The sequence below is a fragment of the Callithrix jacchus genome, chromosome 11 (assembly GCF_049354715.1).
Source record: "Callithrix jacchus isolate 240 chromosome 11, calJac240_pri, whole genome shotgun sequence".
NCBI lineage: Eukaryota > Metazoa > Chordata > Mammalia > Primates > Cebidae > Callithrix > Callithrix jacchus.
The window spans coordinates 1,596,830-1,617,304 of record NC_133512.1 but is presented as its reverse complement, the minus strand read 5'-3'; the positions used below and the strand labels follow the sequence as shown (position 1 = coordinate 1,617,304).

The following is a 20,475-nucleotide window of genomic DNA, read 5'->3' as shown; positions in this document are numbered from 1 at the left end:
AGTTATACTAGTTTGAAGAAAGATTCTGGCGTACGGGGGAAGACGACTCAAAGGTTAAAGGAAAATTTATTCATAAAGCAAAATCTTTAACGTCTCTCCAAAACGTCGAGGGTAGAGTGGGTATCTACCGAGATGGTAAAATGTCCAGTGGGCAGGAAATATTTCCCCGATCTCGCTTGCAGAGGAAAAATAGCCCGCGAACGCGACCCACGCGGCCTGCTAGATCGCACGCTCGGTCTCAGATTGGTCGAGTCTGTTAGGGCTGCGGAAAAAGCGGAAGCGCGCTTTTCAAAGTCGTCCCACCGTCTACGAACGCAGGCCACTTCCGGCGTGGCCATGGCGGCTAACGCTACTACCAACCCGTCGCAGCTGCTGCCGTTAGGTAATCGCCCTCCTTTTGGGAGGAGGCAGAGGGAGCTGAAGCTCAGGATTGGGGGCTAGGGGCTGTTCCGAGGCAGGCCCTGGCGGAGTGCGGGGAAATGTACGGGACCGAATGCGGTTCGACTCTCCGCTGCAAGTCTCCGCGGCAGCAGGCCGCCCTGCTCTTTAACGTGGTCGGGCTCCTCCAGGCAAGGACTTCTGACTCCTCAAGCCAGACCGACACTGGAAAAGGTCCACATTTAATGAACGCGTCGTCGGCCTCCGTTGTGACCAGTCTCTGCAGTGTTACGGATAGTAGGCTCACTTCTCAACCTGGCGTTTCTGATAGTTTATCCCCAGTTTAGACAGACTACGTTCTGTATCTGATTAGTTACTGACACTGGCACCCTGGTCCGGAGTGAGCCTTAAAAGAGGAATCTGGAAACTGGCTCTGTTTGTTACTCATCCATTCAACACGTAGTTACTGAGCGTCTGTACACTAGATACCGTGCCTGGGCATTTTTCAACGATGAGCTTAACCCATAGCCATTGTCTTCAGATAGCACGGAAGCGAGTGCAGGAGAGAATACGGGACAAATAGCCATCATGCCGCATAATGCTAGGCTGGCTAAAGAGATGTTCAAGCTGGTGTCAGAGCGGAGGGTAGGCAGAGTTGGGGGAGGGACGCAGTGACAGGAAAGAGTTTCCAGTGAATATAATTATGCCTATCTTCTCTTATATTGTAGCTGGTGAAGAGTGATTGAGTCAGTGGACTTGGCCATGATTGAAACGTTTTCATTCCTTCATGCCACAGACGCTTTTGGAGTGCTCATTATGTGCCAGACGCTGTGCTTGAACTCAGATTTGTTTTATAAGACCTAACGTTATTGAATGAATATTTTTCCTGGTTTTCCTTTCACTGTATGCCAGTAGGCTCTCAAATATTTGTTGAAATAATGGATGGTAAAATAACATTTTTTCCTTTCCCAGAGCTTGTGGACAAATGTATTGGATCAAGAATTCACATTGTTATGAAGAGTGATAAGGAAATTGTTGGCACTCTTCTAGGATTTGATGACTTTGTCAGTATCCTTTTAAAAGGTGGTGGTGGTATATATAGGTTTTTCTTAAGTATTTAATAACATAAGAACTATAGGCAATCAGTATATTTGTGATTATTATGGTAAAAATCAGTTCATTCTCAGGAAACTTATGATAATGTTTTTAGGAGTATGTATTGGAAGAAGGTGAAGTTCCTATCCACAACAAGTGTTCTGAATTTGAGCCATTGCGTTAAACATTATAATTAAAACTGAACAGGCGAGCCCAGTGGCTCACACCTGTAATCCCAGTGCTTTGGGAGGTCGAGGTGGGTGGGTCGCTTCCGCCCAGGAGTTTGAGACCAACCTGGGCAACATGATGAAACCCCGTCTCCACAAAAATTACAAAAATTAGACATGCACCTCTGGGCTCAGCTACTTTGCGATGCTGAGGCGGGAGGGTCCTTTGAGCCCAAGAGGTTGAGGCTGCAGTGAGGAGTGATTGTGCCACTGCACTCCAGCCTGGATGACAAGAGTTAGAACTTGTCTGAAAAAAAAAACAAAAAACAAAAAACAAAAACAAAGCTGAACAAAGGCAGAAGCTAGAGTAAATTCTGTATTTTCTTAACACCAAATTTCAGATATGGTACTGGAAGATGTCACTGAATTGTGAGTAATATTAAAACTTAAAGAATTGGGGGGAAAGACAAAGAATTCTCCTCTTAATTAAAGACAGTTTTACTACAATTAAGTAAAATGAGAAAACATTACCTGTTGGAATAACCTTAAAGATAGACATTTTATCTGTTTATTTCTAAAATTGAATCAGAGCATTATTACCTTAGTCATTGCTAAACTCCTAGAAAATTAGTGGAGACACAGTTTTAAGGTAGAAGTTAACAAAAAACCAGGAATCTTGGGGTTCAAGTCAAGTCAAGGAACTGATAGAGCATTTAGGCTGAACATGGTAGCTCACCCTTGTAATCCCAGCACTTTGGAAGGCCAAAGCAGGAAGATTGAGCCTGGGAGTTTGAGACCAGCTGGGCCAACAAAAGGAGAGCCCTGTCTCTACAAAAAATTTAAAAATTGGTTGGGTATGGTGAGGGGCAGCTGTAATTCTAGCTGATCTGAAGGCTGAGGATCCCTTGAGCCCAGCAGTTCTAGACTGCAGTGAGCTATAATTGTATGTACCACTGTACTGAGCCTGGCCAGCGGAGTAAGACCCTGTCTCTTAAAAAAAGCAAAACAAACCCAAAGGACATTTCATTTCATATCTGATCTTGGAAAGCTTTCACTTCTTTTCATGAAGGTCTGTCTGATACATGCGGGTCTTAGGTCAGTGAGTTCATTCTGTTGCTTTTGATGAAGGGTCCGTTACCTAGCGGGTAACCTTTGTATCTGAAAATTGTGATGTCATTGCCCAACTTCACAGTAGTTTAGTTATAAGAATAACCTTTTTAGGGAGGGAAAGTATTTATGAAATGTTGGCTCTGATTGTCACTGTTCATCCTGACTGTATTTTATCTATTCATTTAGTGAAATTACACCGGAAGGAAGAAGGATTACTAAATTAGATCAGATTTTGCTAAATGGAAATAATATAACAATGGTAAGACACATTGAAACTGTTTTAAACTGTTTCATTTAGATGGGAGCCCATTTTTGTGGGCAGTGATTAGGAACTAACCTTAATGTGGCTTCCTTGACTGAATGATCATGGCCAAGTGGTGTTCAAGATGGGAAAGGGGTTCTCTGTGGTCAGGGCCTTCCTTACAGCTGAGCTATTGAAGAGGCATTGGGCCTAAAGTTAGTTTGCTTGGAACTTTAATCATTTATTTTGTCAGAAATCGCTGTTGAGATAGTAAGTATTAATTGATGATGTTGGGAATTGTGAATAGATATTGATAGTCTCGAGAAAATGGGAGTGGGAGTGGGGAGAGGTAAAGGTAGCTTAATGAAGAGCAAGGGGTTTTTAGATGGCGTGGTGGTGGTGATTAATGAACTGTCTTTCCTCTTTATGCAGCTGGTTCCTGGAGGAGAAGGACCTGAAGTGTGAATGAGTTTCCTTGGCTTACACTAGATTCTGTTTTGTCTTATAATGACAAGAAAATGGAATTTTTTTTGCCTTCTGTTTAAATCCTGTAAAGCTAAGTTTCCCGTTAAAGGGAAGTACTTTGAAGATGTGTACCCATTTTTGTAAGTTAATCGTGATTATCCTGGAAAAAGAAGAGTTTCTTCTTTGAAGATGAAAATAAAAGTGTTTTGGTTAATTGTCATTTTATTTATTGTCCTGCAGTAGCCAGTGGAACAAGGGTTGTAGTTGTTTTACCACTTACTTTTCTGTTATTCTGTGCCTGTTTGCTTTCTCATTTATGTTCCCATTTGACTGTCACACAGAAGCTGTTCCAAACAGAATAATGAACTTTGATTTGAACAGGTGTATTTAAACAACTGGAAACAATCACTTAGAAAATTCAGTTAAAATACTGTTGTTATATAATGAGGATTTTTTACTGATTTTAAATTCCATGAACTCCTATTGAAAACACGCAGAATAGGCCGGGCGCGGTGGCTCAAGCCTGTAATCCCAGCAATTTGGGAGGCCGAGGTAGGCGGATCACAAGGTCAAGAGATCGAGACCATCCTGGCCAACATGGTAAAACCCCGTCTCTACTAAAAATACAAAAATTTGTTGGACATGGTGGCGTGTACCTGTAGTCCCAGCTACTCAGGAGGCTGAGACAGGAGAATTGTTTGAACCAGGAGGCAGAGGTTGCAGTGAACCGAAATTGTGCCACTGCACTCCAGACTAGCGCCTGGCGACAGAATGAGACTCTGTCTCAAAAATAAAATAAAATAAAATAAAAATCCCAATATACAGGTAATATATGCATATTGTAGAAATGCAGGAATTATCTATTTTAATTACCCTAAAGATAGAAATTTTATCTATTTGCTTGTAAATTGGTTCAGAGGGTTATTACCTTACAGCAATTGAAAGTGAATTGCCAGGAAATTAGTGGAGACAGACCTTTAAGGTAAAACATACTAAAAAAACAGCCAGGAACTCTAGGGCTCAGATCAAATCAAATAACTGTTAATAAGATCATTGAACTGTGTACATTAAGTCAAAGACAAGGACTCCTGTTAAAAACAAACAGGTAATATATGCCTATTATAGAGTTGCAGGTAAGCAAAAAGGAGAAGTTGATGGTGCTTTGCTGTGTATCTTCATAGACTTTCTCAGTCTGCTCTCAGTACACATTTTATTTTACTTGCTCATCCTGATACACCCTCCACCTACGTCATGTTTTGAATTTAAATGGTGAATATCTTTCTGTGTCAAATATTTCAATATTAATGTACATATATCTTATTAAATGGATTTACTGTAAATTGGCGTATTCTTGTTGGCCACAGTAGTCTAAGTAGATCCTTTATATTTTAATTTTTCTAGAGTAAACTAAAAAATGTAAGATCAAAGGGTGTAGATTGTGTTGCCAAGAAAAAGTTTGTGCCAATGTACATTTTTGCCAGAAGTCTTTCATGGTACTATTTATATCCTTCCCGATATTAGCTGTGTTCTACCTTCTCTCCTCTTTGTCATTTTTTACAAGCAAAACCTGACATGTCTAAAATTTTTTTTTCTTTCGTTTTTGGAGGTAAGAGTGGAGTGGTGCGATCTTGGCTTAATGTGACCTCCGCCTTCCAGGTTCAAGCTGTTCTTCTCCCAGCCTCCCAAGCAGCTGGGATTATAGGTGGGCTAATTTTTGTATTTTTATTTTGTTTTTTTGTTTTTTGTTTTTTTGAGACAGAGTTTCGCTCTTGTTTACCCAGGCTGGAGTGCAATGGCGCGATCTCGGGTCAGGCAATTCTCCTGCCTCAGCCTCCTGAGTAGCTGGGATTACAGGCATGTGCCACCATGCCCAGGTAATTTTTTGTATTTTCAGTAGAGACGGGGTTTCACCATGTTGACCAGGATGGTCTCGATCTCTTGACCTCGTGATCCACGCGCCTCGGCCTCCCAAAATGCTGGGATTACAGACATGTTTTTAATAGAGATGGGGTTTCACCATGTTGGCCGGGATGGTCTTGAACTCCTGACCTCTAGTGATCCACCCATCTTGGCCTCCCAAAGTGCTGGTCCTGACCTCTGGTGATCCGCCTGCCTTGGCCTTCCAAAGTGCTGGGATTACAGGCATGAGCCACCAGGCCTGGCCTAAAATTTTCTTGATTAATATTGATCTCATTTGTATTTTGCAAATAACTTATCTGATGAGGCTTTTGCCACTGAGATGTTTTTCTTACTAATTTGTAAGAATTTTTGATGGGTTTCTCTAAGTCATGTATTTTGCTAATAGTTTCCCCAGTTTGTAGTTTGCTACTTAGTGCTATTTTTGAAAAAAATGATGTATTTTTATGTAGTTAAATGTTGATCTAGTTCATTATGGCTTTTGTATTTGGTCCACGTGGATTGGAAAGACCTTTGCTTTGATTATATTTTCCTTTATGTTTTCTGCGTTTCATTTAAATCTTTAGTCTATCTGGAATTTTATTATTACCACATGGAAAAAGGGTCCCACTTTATTTTCCAAAACACAAAGCACTGATTTGTAGTATTTTCTGATTTATATTTTGTCAGTGCTACGCCTTGGCTAATTTCAAGCTACCAAGGCTTTTTAACAACTGGTTTGCGAAATTCCCAAGGATTTAACAGTTGATTCTCAGGAGCCAGTGTGAGCTGGTTGTCCCACACTTTGCTCCTAACTCTTGTTGGGGCAATGTTTTCCCTCCACTGTTGTTTCTTTCCCTTTGGAGGGGAGTAAATGATGTAACACCAGTTCCCCTCCTCCCTCTCCAGCCCTTTATTATTTGCTATCCCAGGGGAGTTAGTGGTCAAACCCAAGTTCTTCCTTTTTTCCTCCTGAGAGTTAGGCCAGGTGCAGTGGCTCATGTCTAATCCCAGCACTTGTGGGAGGTTGAGGTAGGAGGGTAGATTGAGGCCAGGAGTTGGAGATCAGACTGGGCAACATAGTGAGACCCCATTTCTACCAAAAATTTTAAATATCAGTGAGGTGTGGTGGTGTGCACCTGTAGTCCTAGGTACTTGAGAGGCTGAGACAAGAGAATTGCTTAAACCCAGGAATTTGAGATTTCAGTGAGGTGTGCTTGCACTACTGCACTCCAGCCTGGGTGACAGTGAGACCCTGTTTCAATACAATGAAACACCATTTCATGGGCACTAAAGGTTGGTTATAATAATAAAGGAATGTAACAAGTATTGGCTAGGATATGAAGAAACTGGGGCCCTAGTACATTGTGCAAATGTAAAGTGATGCATTACTGTGGAAAGTAATTCGAGCATTCCTCAAAAAGGTAAACAGAATTACCATGTAACCCTGCAGTTCCTCTCCTCAGTTCATACCCAAGAGAACTAAAAACACGTCTGCACAAAAACTTCTGTGAATGTTCACAGCAGCATGATTTGTAATGCCCTGAAGTGGAAACAACCCAAATGTTCATCGATGGATGGATGGTTAAATGAAATGTGGTATATTTATACAACAGAATATTATCCATTTATAAAAATGAATGGAGTACTTGGGCATGCCACAACATGGATGAACCATGACATAATGCCCAGTGAAAGAAGCCAGACACAAAAGGCCACATATTTACATGATCCAGGACAGGCAAATTCACAGAAATAGACAACTATATTAGTGACTGCTAATGGGCATGGGGTTTGTTTGTTGGGGTGAAAATGTTCTGGGATTAGGTGGTTGCCCAACCTTGGGAATATACTAAAAATCACTGAATCATACACTGTAAGAGGGTGGATTTTATGGTACATGAATTACATCTCAGTCTTTAAAAAGTGAGATGTAGCTGAGGCATATCTAATGTAACTTCTGAGGCTCTAAAATAATTATTTTCCCATGAGTGACAGCTTGGGCCGTGGCTGCTGAGAAGACTTTTCACCACTCAACCATCAAAACCTCTTCTGGTTAAGACCGAACAAGAATAAGAATTTGGGGAAGATTGTTTTGGGCATTTAACTGAAGGATGTTGGACATTTTTTGTTTGACAAGGTCTTGCTCTGTCAACCAGGCTGGAGTGCAGTGGTGTGATCAGGGCTCACCACAGCCTCGAGCCACTGCGATCAAGCGATCCTCCTGCCTCAGCCTCCCAAGTAGCTGGGTCCACAGGCACATGTCGCCATGCTCAGCTACCTTTTTTTTTTTTTTTTTTTTTTTAAGATAGGGTCTCACACTGTCACCCAGCCTGGAGTGCAGTGGTCATGGCTCACTGTAGCCTTGAGCTGCTGGCCTCAGGTAATCCCCCCACACTACAGGTACATGCCAGCACATCTGGCTAATTTTTTTTTTTGAGATGTAGTCTTGTTCTGTTGTCCAGGCTAGAGTGCAGTGGCATGATCTCAGCTCACTGCAACCTCCACCTCCCGGTCCAAACAATTCCCCTGCCTCAGCCTTGTGAATAGCTGGGATTACAAGCACGTGCCACCACGCCCGGCTAATTTTTGTATTTTAGTCGAGACAGGATTTTATCATGTTGGCCAGGACGGTCTCAATCTCCTGACCTTGTGATCCACCTGCCTTGGCCTCCCAAAGTGCTGGTATTACAGATGTGAGCCACCGTGCCCGGCCAAATTTTTTGTATTTTTAGTAGAGAATAAAATCTTGTCATCTTGCCCAGACAGGTCTCAAACTCCTGGGCTCAAGTGATCAACTCGCATTGATTTCCCAAAGTGCTGGGATTACAGGTGTGAGCCACCAGGCCCGGCCTAATTTTGTAATATTTTGTAAAGACCAGGCATCACCATGTTGCCCAGGCTGGTTGACACTTAACACAAAGTAAGGGTATTTAGTTTTGGATTTTAATTCTAGTGGAATTTAACATTTTTGAACTTTGATTTGCATAGAGATTTAAGTTCTAGTAAATTTGATAATAGGAGAGGATTGTACGTAGATTTGGGCATCTCCGTTCTTGGCATTTTGTTATGGGGTGTTAATGTGCCGACATGCCAGGTTGGGCCATGTATTAATTGAGGTTCTCCAGAGACAACCAACAGTACATGTATATAGATATATGAGGGGCTTTATTAGGGGAATTGGTTCATGCAATTATGGAGATCTTGATGTGGTTCAGTCCAAGTCCAAAGAGCTCAGAACTTGGGACGCTGATGATAAAATCCTCAGTCTGAGGCTTAAGGCCTGAGAACCCAGTGGGCTGCCAGTGTAAGCCCTGGAGTCCAAGGTCTCCTAGAGCTGGGATAGACTCTTCCTTCTCTGTCCTCAGAGGACAACTTCATCAGAACATCAGGAGTTCTGATGTCCAGGGACAGAACTCCTTGGAGAAAGAAGAGCGGATCCCAACTCTAGGGCGGAGACAGACATGTTGCCTGGAGAAAGAAGAGCGTATCCCAGCTCTAGGGCGGAGACAGACATGTTGCCCTTTCTGTTTTTGTTCTCTGGGCCCTCTGTCAACTGGATGCTGGTCCACATTGAAGGTGTGGCTCACCTGGTCCCCTCAGACTCACACCCTGCAGTAGTCTGGAAACACCCTCACAGGCATACCCAAATAATGCCTCACCAGGTTTCTAGATACCCTTAATCCAGTTAACTCGACACCTAAAATTAGCCATCGCAGACCATGTGGTTGGGCATACTGTGGGAAATGGAGTGAATTTTCAGACTTAGAATTACAGAAGCCTTGGAGTTGCCTTAACTAATATATTATTCTGACTTTCAGAGCCTTTTGGGTCCAAATCTGAACTGCTTCCAGTGATCCCAAAGGTAGTTGGATATGTGAGTGATAAATTGCATTCTTCTCTATGGCTTTAATGGTTAAGTCCAGTCGGTGAAAAGAACAAAAAGAAGGGAAATGTAAGGGACGAATGCTTCATTTCTACCTTGGATGTTTTCTTTTGTGTAAAAGATTAATTAGTGTAACCCATCTGCCCTCTCTCTGCCCCTTTATTCCCTATGCCCAGGGGCATGCAGACTGAGAGCCTGAGGGAGTGTGGGTTCCGCTCTGCTTTTTCCTGTACGTTTTAGAGGTGTCTGCCCACATAGCGAAGTCTGGGGTGGTCAATAATGCCTGTGGTTTGGTGGGTACATCTGAATAATTCTGGAGTTCCAAAGAAGTTAACTACAGTCCGTAGATAAAACGTACATCGTCCACTTAGCCTATGCCAGTAATAAAAATCACCGCTGTCTGTTTACCAGTTTGTCTTTTTTCTCAATTGGTTCAGAACTCAGTTGTGGAAGAGGAGTGCTAATTATTAGCTCCCCCAAAATTCCAGTAGCCCTCAAGTCTCTGCTGTACTAAGACAACAACCTCTTCTGCCTTCCTGCCTGCCTCCCATCTCTACCCTGGCACATCTGTCCATCCAGTCATCGGAGCAACTGATTAATCTACAATGCAGGATATGGTCGTGTCATGTTCGGCTTTCAAACCTTTCCGTAAGTTACCTTCCATACAATGAAAGGCCAAGGTCCTTAGCAGGTTACCATGAGGGGTTCCTATTACCTCTCAACCACATCTCAGTCTTGCCTTAACGGAACAGAATTTCTAACACTGGCTGTTTCCCCTCTTTGGCCTTTGGCTTCACTCATTTGGACTTTTGGGTGAAGAGCCTTATCTCCAAACTTCTCTTCACTTGGTTTACTTGTACTCAAGACTAGGCTCAAGTGTCACTTCCTCCAGAAATTCCTATGGATCCCTCAGCCCTCTATCACTACTCAATGCTTATATGGGACGAGTCATGGAGGTTTCTGTCATACTGGGAAACTGTCTTGAACAGCTACTCTCTCCTAGAAAAACAGCAACCTCAGGCAGTTAGTGCCACACACTGTCCTGGTTTCGAGGGAAACAGATTCTGTTACACGGTTGGACTGTAGACTAGGATGTGGGCCACCATCATCTGAGTATGTTGGGTTTGGTTGGTGTGGTACATTGGCCCTCAGTGCAGTGATGCAATTGGGCTTCTAGCTGTTAACGGGAAAGATCAGAGGCAGAAGCTTGGGAGCAGAGTCCTGGTGCTCCGTGAGTCCCTCTTTTGGAAGACAGCAGGCCTCCTGGCTGACATCTCTCTAAGAAGTGGAGCTGGTACTTAGCTCAGCCTGACACCCAAATCCATGCTGTCTACCTCAGTCACAAGGAGTTCAGGTCAGTGAGTGTGAGGCTGGAACAGAGAGTGGTCAGAAAACAGACCTAATCTACTTTATCCAGGACTGACCCCGACTGAATCTTCGCGTAGCAGGCATTTCATTCTTGAATTTAAGAAAAATCATGCATGGCATCAACTGATCACAAGAGGGCACTATGGAACTAGGCAGCGAGTTGCCAGAGCCAAGGCTTTTTAGTTTTCTCAAACTCAGGTTTCTGCTCTCCCACTCCGGTGTACTTCCTATGGGATCACACCACAAGGGCAGGTGAGGGGCTGAATTTTTTTTCTTTTTTTTTTATTTGAGACGGAGTTTCTCTCTTGTTACCCAGGCTGGAGTGCAATGGCATGATCTCGGCTCACTGCAACCTCTGACTCCTAGGTTCAGGCAATTCTCCTGCCTCAGCCTCCTGAGTAGCTGGGATTACAGGCACGCACCACCGTGCCCAGCTAATTTTTTGTATTTTTAGTAGAGACAAGGTTTCACCATGTTGACCAGGATGGTCTCGATCTCTTGACCTTGTGATCCACCCGCCTCGGCCTCCCAAAGTGCTGGGATTACAGGCTTGAGCCACCGCGCCCGGCAGATTTTTCTTTAACTAGACACACACACACACACACACACACACAATATAGACACACATCTATGTATATGTCTTACATGTATGTGTATACATAAATATCTCACATGTCGTTGAGGAGTTGCTTCCAGTTAGGCCATAGTGCAGAACAGTGGTTAATATATATTATGAATCTATATTTATATAATATATGTTATTAGTATATAATAAATATCACATTATTTATATCTACATATGTGTATTGTGTGTATATATAATATGTATACATTTAGCTAAAAATAAAACCTATCTATGACCTTTGTTAAAGGCTGCATAGCACATGCCCTTAACCTCTGTGCTGCACCCTGGCCTAGCTGGATGCAGCTTCCTCAAATAAGTGTGAGGCTTATAACGCCTGCCTTTCTCTATTCACAGGATTCCTGTCCTTAGTTATTTTGCTTTTATTCTGTCTCATTCCAAATTGGATTTGCAGAGGCCCTGAGAAACCCACAAGATAATTCCCACAAAAGTATTTTGAATGTAGGTGCTGGGGTGATGGATGCAGCAAGCCACCATGGCACGTGTGTGCCTATGTAGCAAACCTGCGTGCTCTGCTCATGTACCCTAGAACTTAAAGTGTAATAATAATAATAAAGAAAAAAGTATTTTGAAGACTATTAAGGTAAAGAAAGGAAATCAGCATTTACTGTGCACCTGTATGTGTCAAACACAATGCCAGCACCTTCGCAGTTGTCAAGTTTAGCACACACAGTAAATGGGAATCCTCCATCAGCTGAGATTCTTGGAGGGCAGGACTAGACCTTGCCCTCCAAGTATGCTGGATGGGGCATACTTTTCATGGGGCCTGGAGGAGTAGAGGTGCCCATTAAATTCCTATGACTGAGTGGGGCTACTGCCCAGTGAAGTAACATGAAGCCAGAGTGTTACTAGGAGCTCCTTGGGTAAGACAAAGGATTTTATGTGGGAACCAATATCTTCCAGGAGATGAAAGAATAATCCCAGCTCATGTTGCTGTGGAGAGGGAAGGAGGAGTTTTCTCCAGAGAGCAGCTCATTGGGGAAATCATTTGCAGGTGATCTTGTTAAAATTATCCAGTTCTTTTGTGCAACACAATCCCCAGGCTGGAAAACACTGCCTCATACGTCATATCGACTGAATAAAACTTGCTCTTCCTATAGGAAAGTGTCTCCACTTAATAGGTACTAAATTATTTTAATCCCCAGTCCTGGGAAGTGTCCCCCTGGAGGGAGGTAACACCCACAGGTTTCTGCCCTGCTGGTTCCGAATCAATCCTTCCTTAAACTCAAAGCAACAAGAATAGCCCCTGGCCTAACATGCAAAGGGCTTTGTGTTAGGTGCATGTATATCAAGGAGTGGTTTGCAAGCAGGCAGTGTGCAGGTGGCTAATTCAGTGTTAGTGAAAGACAGCTTGGGCGACATTCAGGTCTGTGTCACTTGAGGCTCTGGGAGAGCTGCGGCTTTCCGAAGTTCCCAGAAGTTCTCTAAATTTTGGTCTCTTGATCTAAGAGAAATGCTCTTCCTGGGTAGTGAAGAGACATTGGCTTCTATTTCTGTGTCAGGAAGAAAGAGCACGAGGTTTTGGAGTTGAGCACACTTGTTTTGGGTCTTCGCTATGTCATTTTCCAGCTCTTTGACACAAGGCGAGTTACCTCCCTCTCCAGGTCTCCGTTTCCTACACATACACATTCATATCTCTCTCGATGACATTATCTGCATCAAAGGGTGTTTTGAGCATCATGACGAGACAAAATATATCCAGGATCAGCTTGTAGTAGGTCCTCAGTACGCACTGAGTCTCATTCTCTCCAGAACCACCACTAGGGACTGTCCCAGTGCACGCAGTGTGGAGCCGCTCCTCCCCTGCTGCTGTTTGAATCCGGATGAAATGTAGTTTAAATGGACACCAGGGCATTCTGAGAGGGGAGAGTGTGGTTGAAGGTACAGAAGTTGCTGCAGGTGCCTGTGGAATGGGTTAATTGCAGCAGATGCTGTCAATGTCCCTGCAGTATTCGCCCACCCTGGAGGTTCATGCGTAACTGGTGGAAAGTTTCCATATCATGCCAACGCCTTCCTACCTCAAGCACATGATTCTTTCTATTTAAAGGCTTTCCCTGGCCTCATATGCATGTTCTGCCTGAAAGTGCTGGGAAATTAATGTCTCCAGGAATGACTGTTAAGCAATGGAAACAGGAGTTGATGGCTAAAAATTCCAACTTTTTGCTCCTTGGTGGAGTACCATTCTGAGGTGTGCTTTACGGTCTCTCAGAGGGTCTCCAGTGGGCTTGAGCCACACTGACCACAGCACGCAGTTATTAACACACTCAGTTGCAGAGTTTCACATACTTCTCTGCCCCCTCACTTGCTTCCTGTGATGACCTCCAAAAGTTACTTGTACTGAAATCTTTCTCAGGATCTGCTTTTGTGGGAACCCCAACCAAGAGAGAAACCTGCAGCCCTGCAGCATTTTGGGATGTAGGCCCAGCCTATCCAACCTGGGCCAGCTTCATTGTAGTCTCTTCTTCCTTTCTCACAAACTCTGGCTTCACTTCACAACTGGTATAAGTTTTGTGGGAATTGAGGGCCTCAATCCCCAGGATTATGGAAAATAACACATTCTCCCTAATTATCTCCTTTTCCTTGTTCCAGAAACAAGCCAACAGCATCTCTTACCTTGAAAGAAAGAAACACAAGAAGAGGCCTTGTGCTTTGCCAATCTTGACAGCAACTGTAGGGATCCACTTACTATTAATGGTAACACTTGGTGGGGTTCTTTTTATAAAATACTTTTCAACTGAAGGCTCCCACCTCTTGGAGTGAGGACTTGGCAGCATCTTTTTTCTTTTCTCTTTTTTTTGAGGTGGGGTCTTGCTCTCTGGCCCTGGCTGAAGTCTGGTAGTGCAATCTCAGCTCACTGCAACCTACACTTCCTGGGTTCAAGCACTTTTCATGCCTCAGCCTCCTGAGTAGTTGGGATTCCAGGACACCACCACCACATCTGGCTGACTTTTGTATTTTTAAATAGACACGGGGCTTTGCCACGTTGCCCAGGCTGGTCTTGAAATCCTGACCTCAAGTGATCCACCCACCTTGGCCTCCCAAAGTGCTGAGATTATAGACATGAGCAACTGTGCCCGGCCTGACTCTGCAATTTCTTTCTTGCTTTCTTTCTTTTTTTTTTTTTTTGTCTTTAGAGACGGAGTCTCTCTCTGTCACTCAGGCTGGAGTGCAGTGGCACGATCTTGGCTCACTGCAACTTCCACGTCCCAGGGTCAAACTATTCTTCTGCCTCAGCCTCCTAAGCAACTGGGATTGCAGGCGCACGCCACCATGGCTGGCTAATTTTTGCATTTTTAGCAGAGACAGGACTTCACCATGTTGGCCAGGCTAGTCTCGAACTCCCGGCCTCAAGTGATTCACCCCCCTCAGCCTTCCAAAGTGTTGGGATTACAGGCGTGAGCCACCGCGCCCAGCCTGCAATTTCTTACACAGTTGAGCATAACTATGATCGTGGATTGTCCTTGAGGGCCCTTTTTCTAGGAGCTGCCTTTTCCTTTGTCCGTGGAGCTAGAACAGAAGTTGGCATGTTAGCACAGAGTGACCCTCAATCCCTGGCTCCAGTCGATTTGTCCAGGGATTGGCATCTACATCAAGCTCAGCCAATAAGGCTCTTTCCAAGAATGTTTGGACTTGGAACCAGAGAGACCTTAAATTCGGTCTCTCTCTAGTGGCTGAAGCTGTGAGACAAATCTCGGGAGCTGTCAGCAGCTGAGTTTCTTGCTATGTGGCAAAAATCAGTCTGAGTGGGAAAGAGTAACGTCAGTGTGCAAAGAGGAGCAAAGGTGGGTGACAAGGGAGAGCTCTGAGCACTCATGGTTCTGTTTCAACTACGGCTCAACTCATCTTTGGTTATTCCCCTGAGTTGGCTAAGAAAAGAGTTAACCCTTTCTTAGCTGCTGAGAATCAGTCAGTTCTATGTTCTGCTTAAACTGATTTGAATTGTGTTTCTGTCACTAGCATCCGAAAAGTCCTAAGTGATACAAAGATAAGATTTAAACTCTGAGGGATATACTGTGGGAGCTCCAGCATCAATTTCTGCTTCTTTCTAAGACATTTTTGGGAAAGCAGGGTGGATTTTATGGTGTCTCTTTAACATCCAGCATATTTTTCCACCATTGGAGAATAGCTGTGCTGTGTGGGTGGTTTTCTGTAGCTCCAGGGAAGGGCCTGGACTGTTTAAAGGAAATTATAATAATCTCAATCCCTTTGGATCGATTGAATCAGACATGGGCACGTGACTAAATTTGGGGAAGTTTGCTAGGGAATTCCGGGAAAAATTTATTCACTCTCAAGAGGAACCCACAGGAAGAGATGTTCTTTTCTTTTTCAGGGCTATGTCGTATATACTGAGATGCTGGAAACTACTGTAGCTGTCTCTTCACCAGTCTGAGGATAAAGCAAAGACATGGAAAAGGTCAAAGAAATGGAGATAGAACTACTCTGTCTGGTCTTCCAGGTTAGTGGGTTGGTGCATTTTCTTATAATTTGAGCTAGTTTGGATTGGATGTTTTTGTTCTGTTTTATTTTGCTGCTGAAAGCATGCTGACCAATACAAAACTCTCAGCCCATGAACCACAGGAATATCAATTCGTCTGTTCATATCAATTCGTCTGTATCCATAATCTGTTCACCCTCTTCCATTTGTCCTATGTCATTGTCATTCTACTGGGGATTAACCCCAGTTGATGGTGCTCTGGGGTGGGTGTTAGGCCATTTTTGTGTTCCTATAAATAAATGCAGGAGACTGGGTAATTTATAAAGAGGAGAGATTTTATTTTGGTTCATGGATCTGCAGGCTGTGCGTGAAGCATAGTGCTGGCATCTGCTTCTGGTGAGGGCCTCAGAAAGCTTACAGTCATGGTGGAAGGCACAAAGGGAGCCAGCGCATCACATGGTGAGAGAGAAAGCAAGAGAGCGAGGTGGGAGGTGCCACCCTCTTTTACACAACCAAATCCTGTGAACTACCAGAGCAAGAACTCACTCACCACCAAGGGGATGGCACTAAGCCATTGATGAGGGACCTGCTTCTGTGATCCAAGCACTTCCAACACGAGCTTTGGAGGGGACAAACGTCTAAACCATATCACCTTGTTTCAGAGCGTCTGATGTTACTTTTGCAATTTGTACAAAGTCCGGGTTTATTCCAGCTTCCATCAGCTGATATCTGTGGAGGCTTGTTTCCTCCAACATGTGTGACAAAATGTTGAGGTCGTTCTGTTTTTGCTTTTCTGGGAGTGCTTTCATCTGTTTGCCTGACTAAGAAGAGGTCCCTCCAATGTGCTGCTTTGTCTGGTGCCTGTTTCCCACCTCCGTAAACTTTGCCTCGTTGCTGTAGTCTCTGTGGCAAGAAGAGACCCTTTCTGATGGACTAGTGTCAGGGAGCAGAACTTGCCCCTCCCCCATTGCACAACCCCATGATGGTTCCTGTGTAACTTGGTCTACACCCTCTCTAGCAGCACAAACCCCATGAACTGGAGGCTCTTGGTGCCTGGGTCATACAAACACACAGGCTAGGCTTTTCCTGCCAATCGTAAGGGAAGGAGAGACCAATATCACACACGGGGAGGTTACAATGGTTTGAGAAATCTCAAAAAATTCTAATGGTAGTGATTTTACAGTGTATGCTAAATATTAATGGGTTACTTTCTTTTAATGTTGTAGACCTTTTCTTTGCTCACATGGAAAGAGAACAAGGTGAAACAGCATGTGGCAAAAATAAGAATATCTCTTCCCGAGCTGGGCTCCCTTCCCCAAGCCAGAGCCCAACCCGCCTTCCCAGCCCCTCCTTCTCCTCTCCCAGTGGCAGTGGCAGTGGCAGTTCTTTCCTTGCTCCTGCCATCACCACCTTGAGCATCCCCTGGCTCCACCAAGCTCCAGCCATGCCCAATATGGTGCGGTTTAGCAGCAGCTCCCACTGGGACTTGCCCAGAAAGTGGTGAATAGGCAGGGGTTGGAGTTGGGCAAGGTGGTCACTAAGAAGTTCAAGGTGGGCCGGGCGCGGTGGCTCACGCCTGTAATCCCAGCACTTTGGGAGGCCGAGGCGGGTGGATCACGAGGTCAAGAAATTGAGACCATCCTGGTCAACATGGTGAAACCCCGTCTTTACTAAAAATACAAAAAATTTGCTGGGCATGGTGGCACGTGCCTGTAATCCCAGCTACTCGGGAGGCTGAGGCAGGAGAATTGCCTGAACCCAGGAGGCGGAGGTTGCAGTGAGCCGAGATCGCGCCATTGCACTCCAGCCTGGGTAACAAGAGAGAAACTCCGTCTCAAAAAAAAAAAAAAAAAAAAGAAGTTCAGCAATCAGGAGGTTAGCACAGTGACTGGTGAAGGTATGAGAGGCCAAGTTGTCTGTGTCATTGAGAGTAGCTGTGGGAAAATTAATGACACCTTGACATCTCTCGCTAGGACCAATGTGTGCAAAACCACATGGTCCTCTGGCATGAAGGCATGTGGCCAATGTGATCAAAAGGGCAAGAGTCAGGGTGCAGTTTCTGTAAAACTTGTAGCCAATGTGTTTTCAGTAGCTGGGTTGGAGCATGTCAATACCGTGGATCTGCACACTGCTCAGATGCAGGGATTCTTCAGTATTGCTAGGAATGACTTACCTGTGGAGCCTGTAGTCTGTGGTGGACCGGAGAGAATATTGCAGACGGGAGGAACTGCTGCAATGTTTCGCTCAAAGCAGGAGGAGCCAAGAAGACTCCACCATTCGTGGACAGACCTAACGTGGCTTGCCTTGCAGGAGAATTGTTGGGGTGGATAGGATGTTTCTGGTTGGTGATGTTAAAGACTGGGTGGCTGTCCTTGCAGATGATATACCCAATGCGTGTGGTACAACATATGAGTCTGCAGACGAGCTACTGTCTAAGGTTTATACCACTTCAGCTCTGAGGCTGTTGATGTTACAAACACCATTTCCCAAGAGGACAACATGATTCTGCTCCAAGTTTCAGTCATTGATATCAGCAATTTTGGCCGAGTCAATCCAAAGAGCACACAACAGCAGTTCTATCTCTTGTTCAGCCACGTTCCTCGACAGTTTCATGTGTTAGTCTGTTTTCATGCTGCTAATAAAGACATACCCGAGGCTGGGCAATTTACAAAAGAAAGAGGTTTGTTGGACTTACAGTTCCACGTGGCTGGGGAGGCCTCACAATCACAGTGGAAGGTGAAGGGCACATCTCACATGGTGGCATGCAAGAGAAAAGAGCTGGTGCAGGGAGACTCCCCTTTTAAAACTATCAGATCTTGTGAGACTCATTTACTCTCATGAGAACAGTGCGGGAAAGACCCACCCCCATAATTCAATCACCCCCCTACCAGGTTCCTCCCATGACATGTGGGAATTGTAGGGGTCACAATTCAAGATGAGATTTGGATAGGGACACAGCCAAACCATGTCACTCCAGAATATCATGATTTCAAACATCATATTTGGAATTTAAACAAAAATGTTGACTTTAGAGCTCAGTGAAGTACAGAATGATGAATCTTAAAACATCAGATCTCTGTTTCAAACCTTGGAACTATATCTTTATGGTTTCAGGAGACAACAGGTAGGGGTAAAGTAATATTTGTTTTGTTTTTAATTGAACCTGTCTTGAATGAAAAATATATATGTGACTTTAACTTGTGATAGGTAACTTTAACCTTTGTTCTTATGGTACTTTGAGGTCACAGTCATATTATAGAATTGTTTGTCATTTCCTTCTGTAATAGAACCCCCTTATAAAAATTCATAGCTTATAAACATATGTTGCCAAAGATACCATCCTATTATAGCACCTTGAGTATGAATCTATATGTAATGATGATATTATGAACACTTGGGTTAAGTCCCATATGGAATTAGGACATTTCTTTTGAGTGAATATTTAAAAATCATGTACTGACTTTTTTTGAACCAAGCTTTATTTAGCTCAAAATGTCCACTGATCCATTTATTTATTTTTCTTTTCTTTCTTTTTTTTTTTGAGACAGGGTCTTGCTCTGTCACCCAGGCTGGAGTGCAGTGGTGTGATATCAGCTCACTGCAACCTCTGTCTCCTGGGTTCAAGCAATTCCCCTGCCTTGGCCTATCAAGTAGCAGGGATTATGGGTGGGCGCCATGATGCCTGGCTAATTTTTGTATTTTTAGTAGAGATGGGGTTTCGCCATGTTGGCCAGGCTGGTCTCGAATTACTGACCTCAAGTAATCTGCCTGGTTTGGCCTCCCAAAGTGCTGGGATTACAAGTGTGAGCCATGGTGTCCAGCCATCCTACCTATATTTTTCAAATAAAATCTGTAGTTAAAAGAATCATTTGCTTGAGAGACTTGTTACTTCAGAGTACTAAAGGCAAAAACGTATTTGATGTGAATGAATAAACAAACACAAGTGGAAAGAAACAAAGAAAGATAGTCTCTTGCTGGGCAAGGTGGCTCACGCCTGTAATCCCAGCACTTTGGGAGGCCGAGGTGGGCGGATCACAAGGTCAGTGGATCAAGACCATCCTGGCCAACACGGTGAAACCCCTTCTCTACTAAAAATACAAAAAATTAGTTGAGCATGTTGGCACATGCCTGTAGTCCCAGCTACTCGGGAGGCTGATTCAGGAGAATTGCTTGAACCTGGGAGATGGAGGTTGCAGTGAGCCAAGATCATGCCACTGCACTCCACTCCAGCCTGCGTGACAGAGAAAGACTCCATCTTAAAAAAAAAAAAATGGACAGCGTTTTGTTCTGTTTTGTTTTGGTTTTGGTTTGTTTTTTTGTTTAGTTTAGTTTTTTTTTTTTTTTTTTTTGAGTCAGGATCTGGCTCTGTCACCCAGGTTGAAGTGCAGTGGCACGCATAATTTGGGCTCACTACAACTTCTGCCTCCTAGGTTCAAGCCACCCTCCTGCTTCAGCCTCCTGAATAGCTGGGACTGTAGGTGCACGCCACTACGCCTGGGTAATTTTTGTATTTTTTTTCTTTTAGAGACAGGGTTTTGCCGTGTTGGTCAGGCTGGTCTTGAACTCCTGACCTCAAGTGATCCACCTGCTTCAGCCTCCCAAAGTGCTGGGATTACAGCTGTGAACCACCATGTTCAGCCTTGAATTTCTTTTCTTAGAGAAAATGAATTTCTTACAGAAATGGAAATATAGTTTTTGACCTGCTTATGAAGATATCTTGACATGTAAATACAGATTAAACATAGAATTAGTTAAGATAAATATTCTGCTTTGAGACATTTAGAATCTAAG

General features: G+C 43.9%; 1 protein-coding gene across 4 annotated transcripts; it reads left to right on the top strand.

Moving 5' to 3' along the window:
- Window positions 1-316: 316 nt before the first annotated feature.
- LSM5 (LSM5 homolog, U6 small nuclear RNA and mRNA degradation associated) lies at window positions 317-4,796 on the top strand. 4 transcript variants are annotated; one of them, XM_002751312.7, is made up of 5 exons: window positions 317-382; window positions 1,351-1,446; window positions 2,042-2,069; window positions 2,937-3,009; window positions 3,424-4,796. In XM_002751312.7, the coding sequence occupies exons 1-5, from the start codon at window positions 337-339 to the stop codon at window positions 3,454-3,456; spliced, it is 276 nt and encodes a 91-aa protein (XP_002751358.1). In that variant the 5' UTR covers window positions 317-336; the 3' UTR covers window positions 3,457-4,796. The 4 variants fall into 4 exon arrangements, with proteins under 4 accessions (XP_002751358.1, XP_017830596.1, XP_009000253.1 ...); XM_017975107.4 differs by having other exon boundaries at window positions 317-569; XM_009002005.3 differs by having other exon boundaries at window positions 317-612.
- Window positions 4,797-20,475: the final 15,679 nt, after the last annotated feature.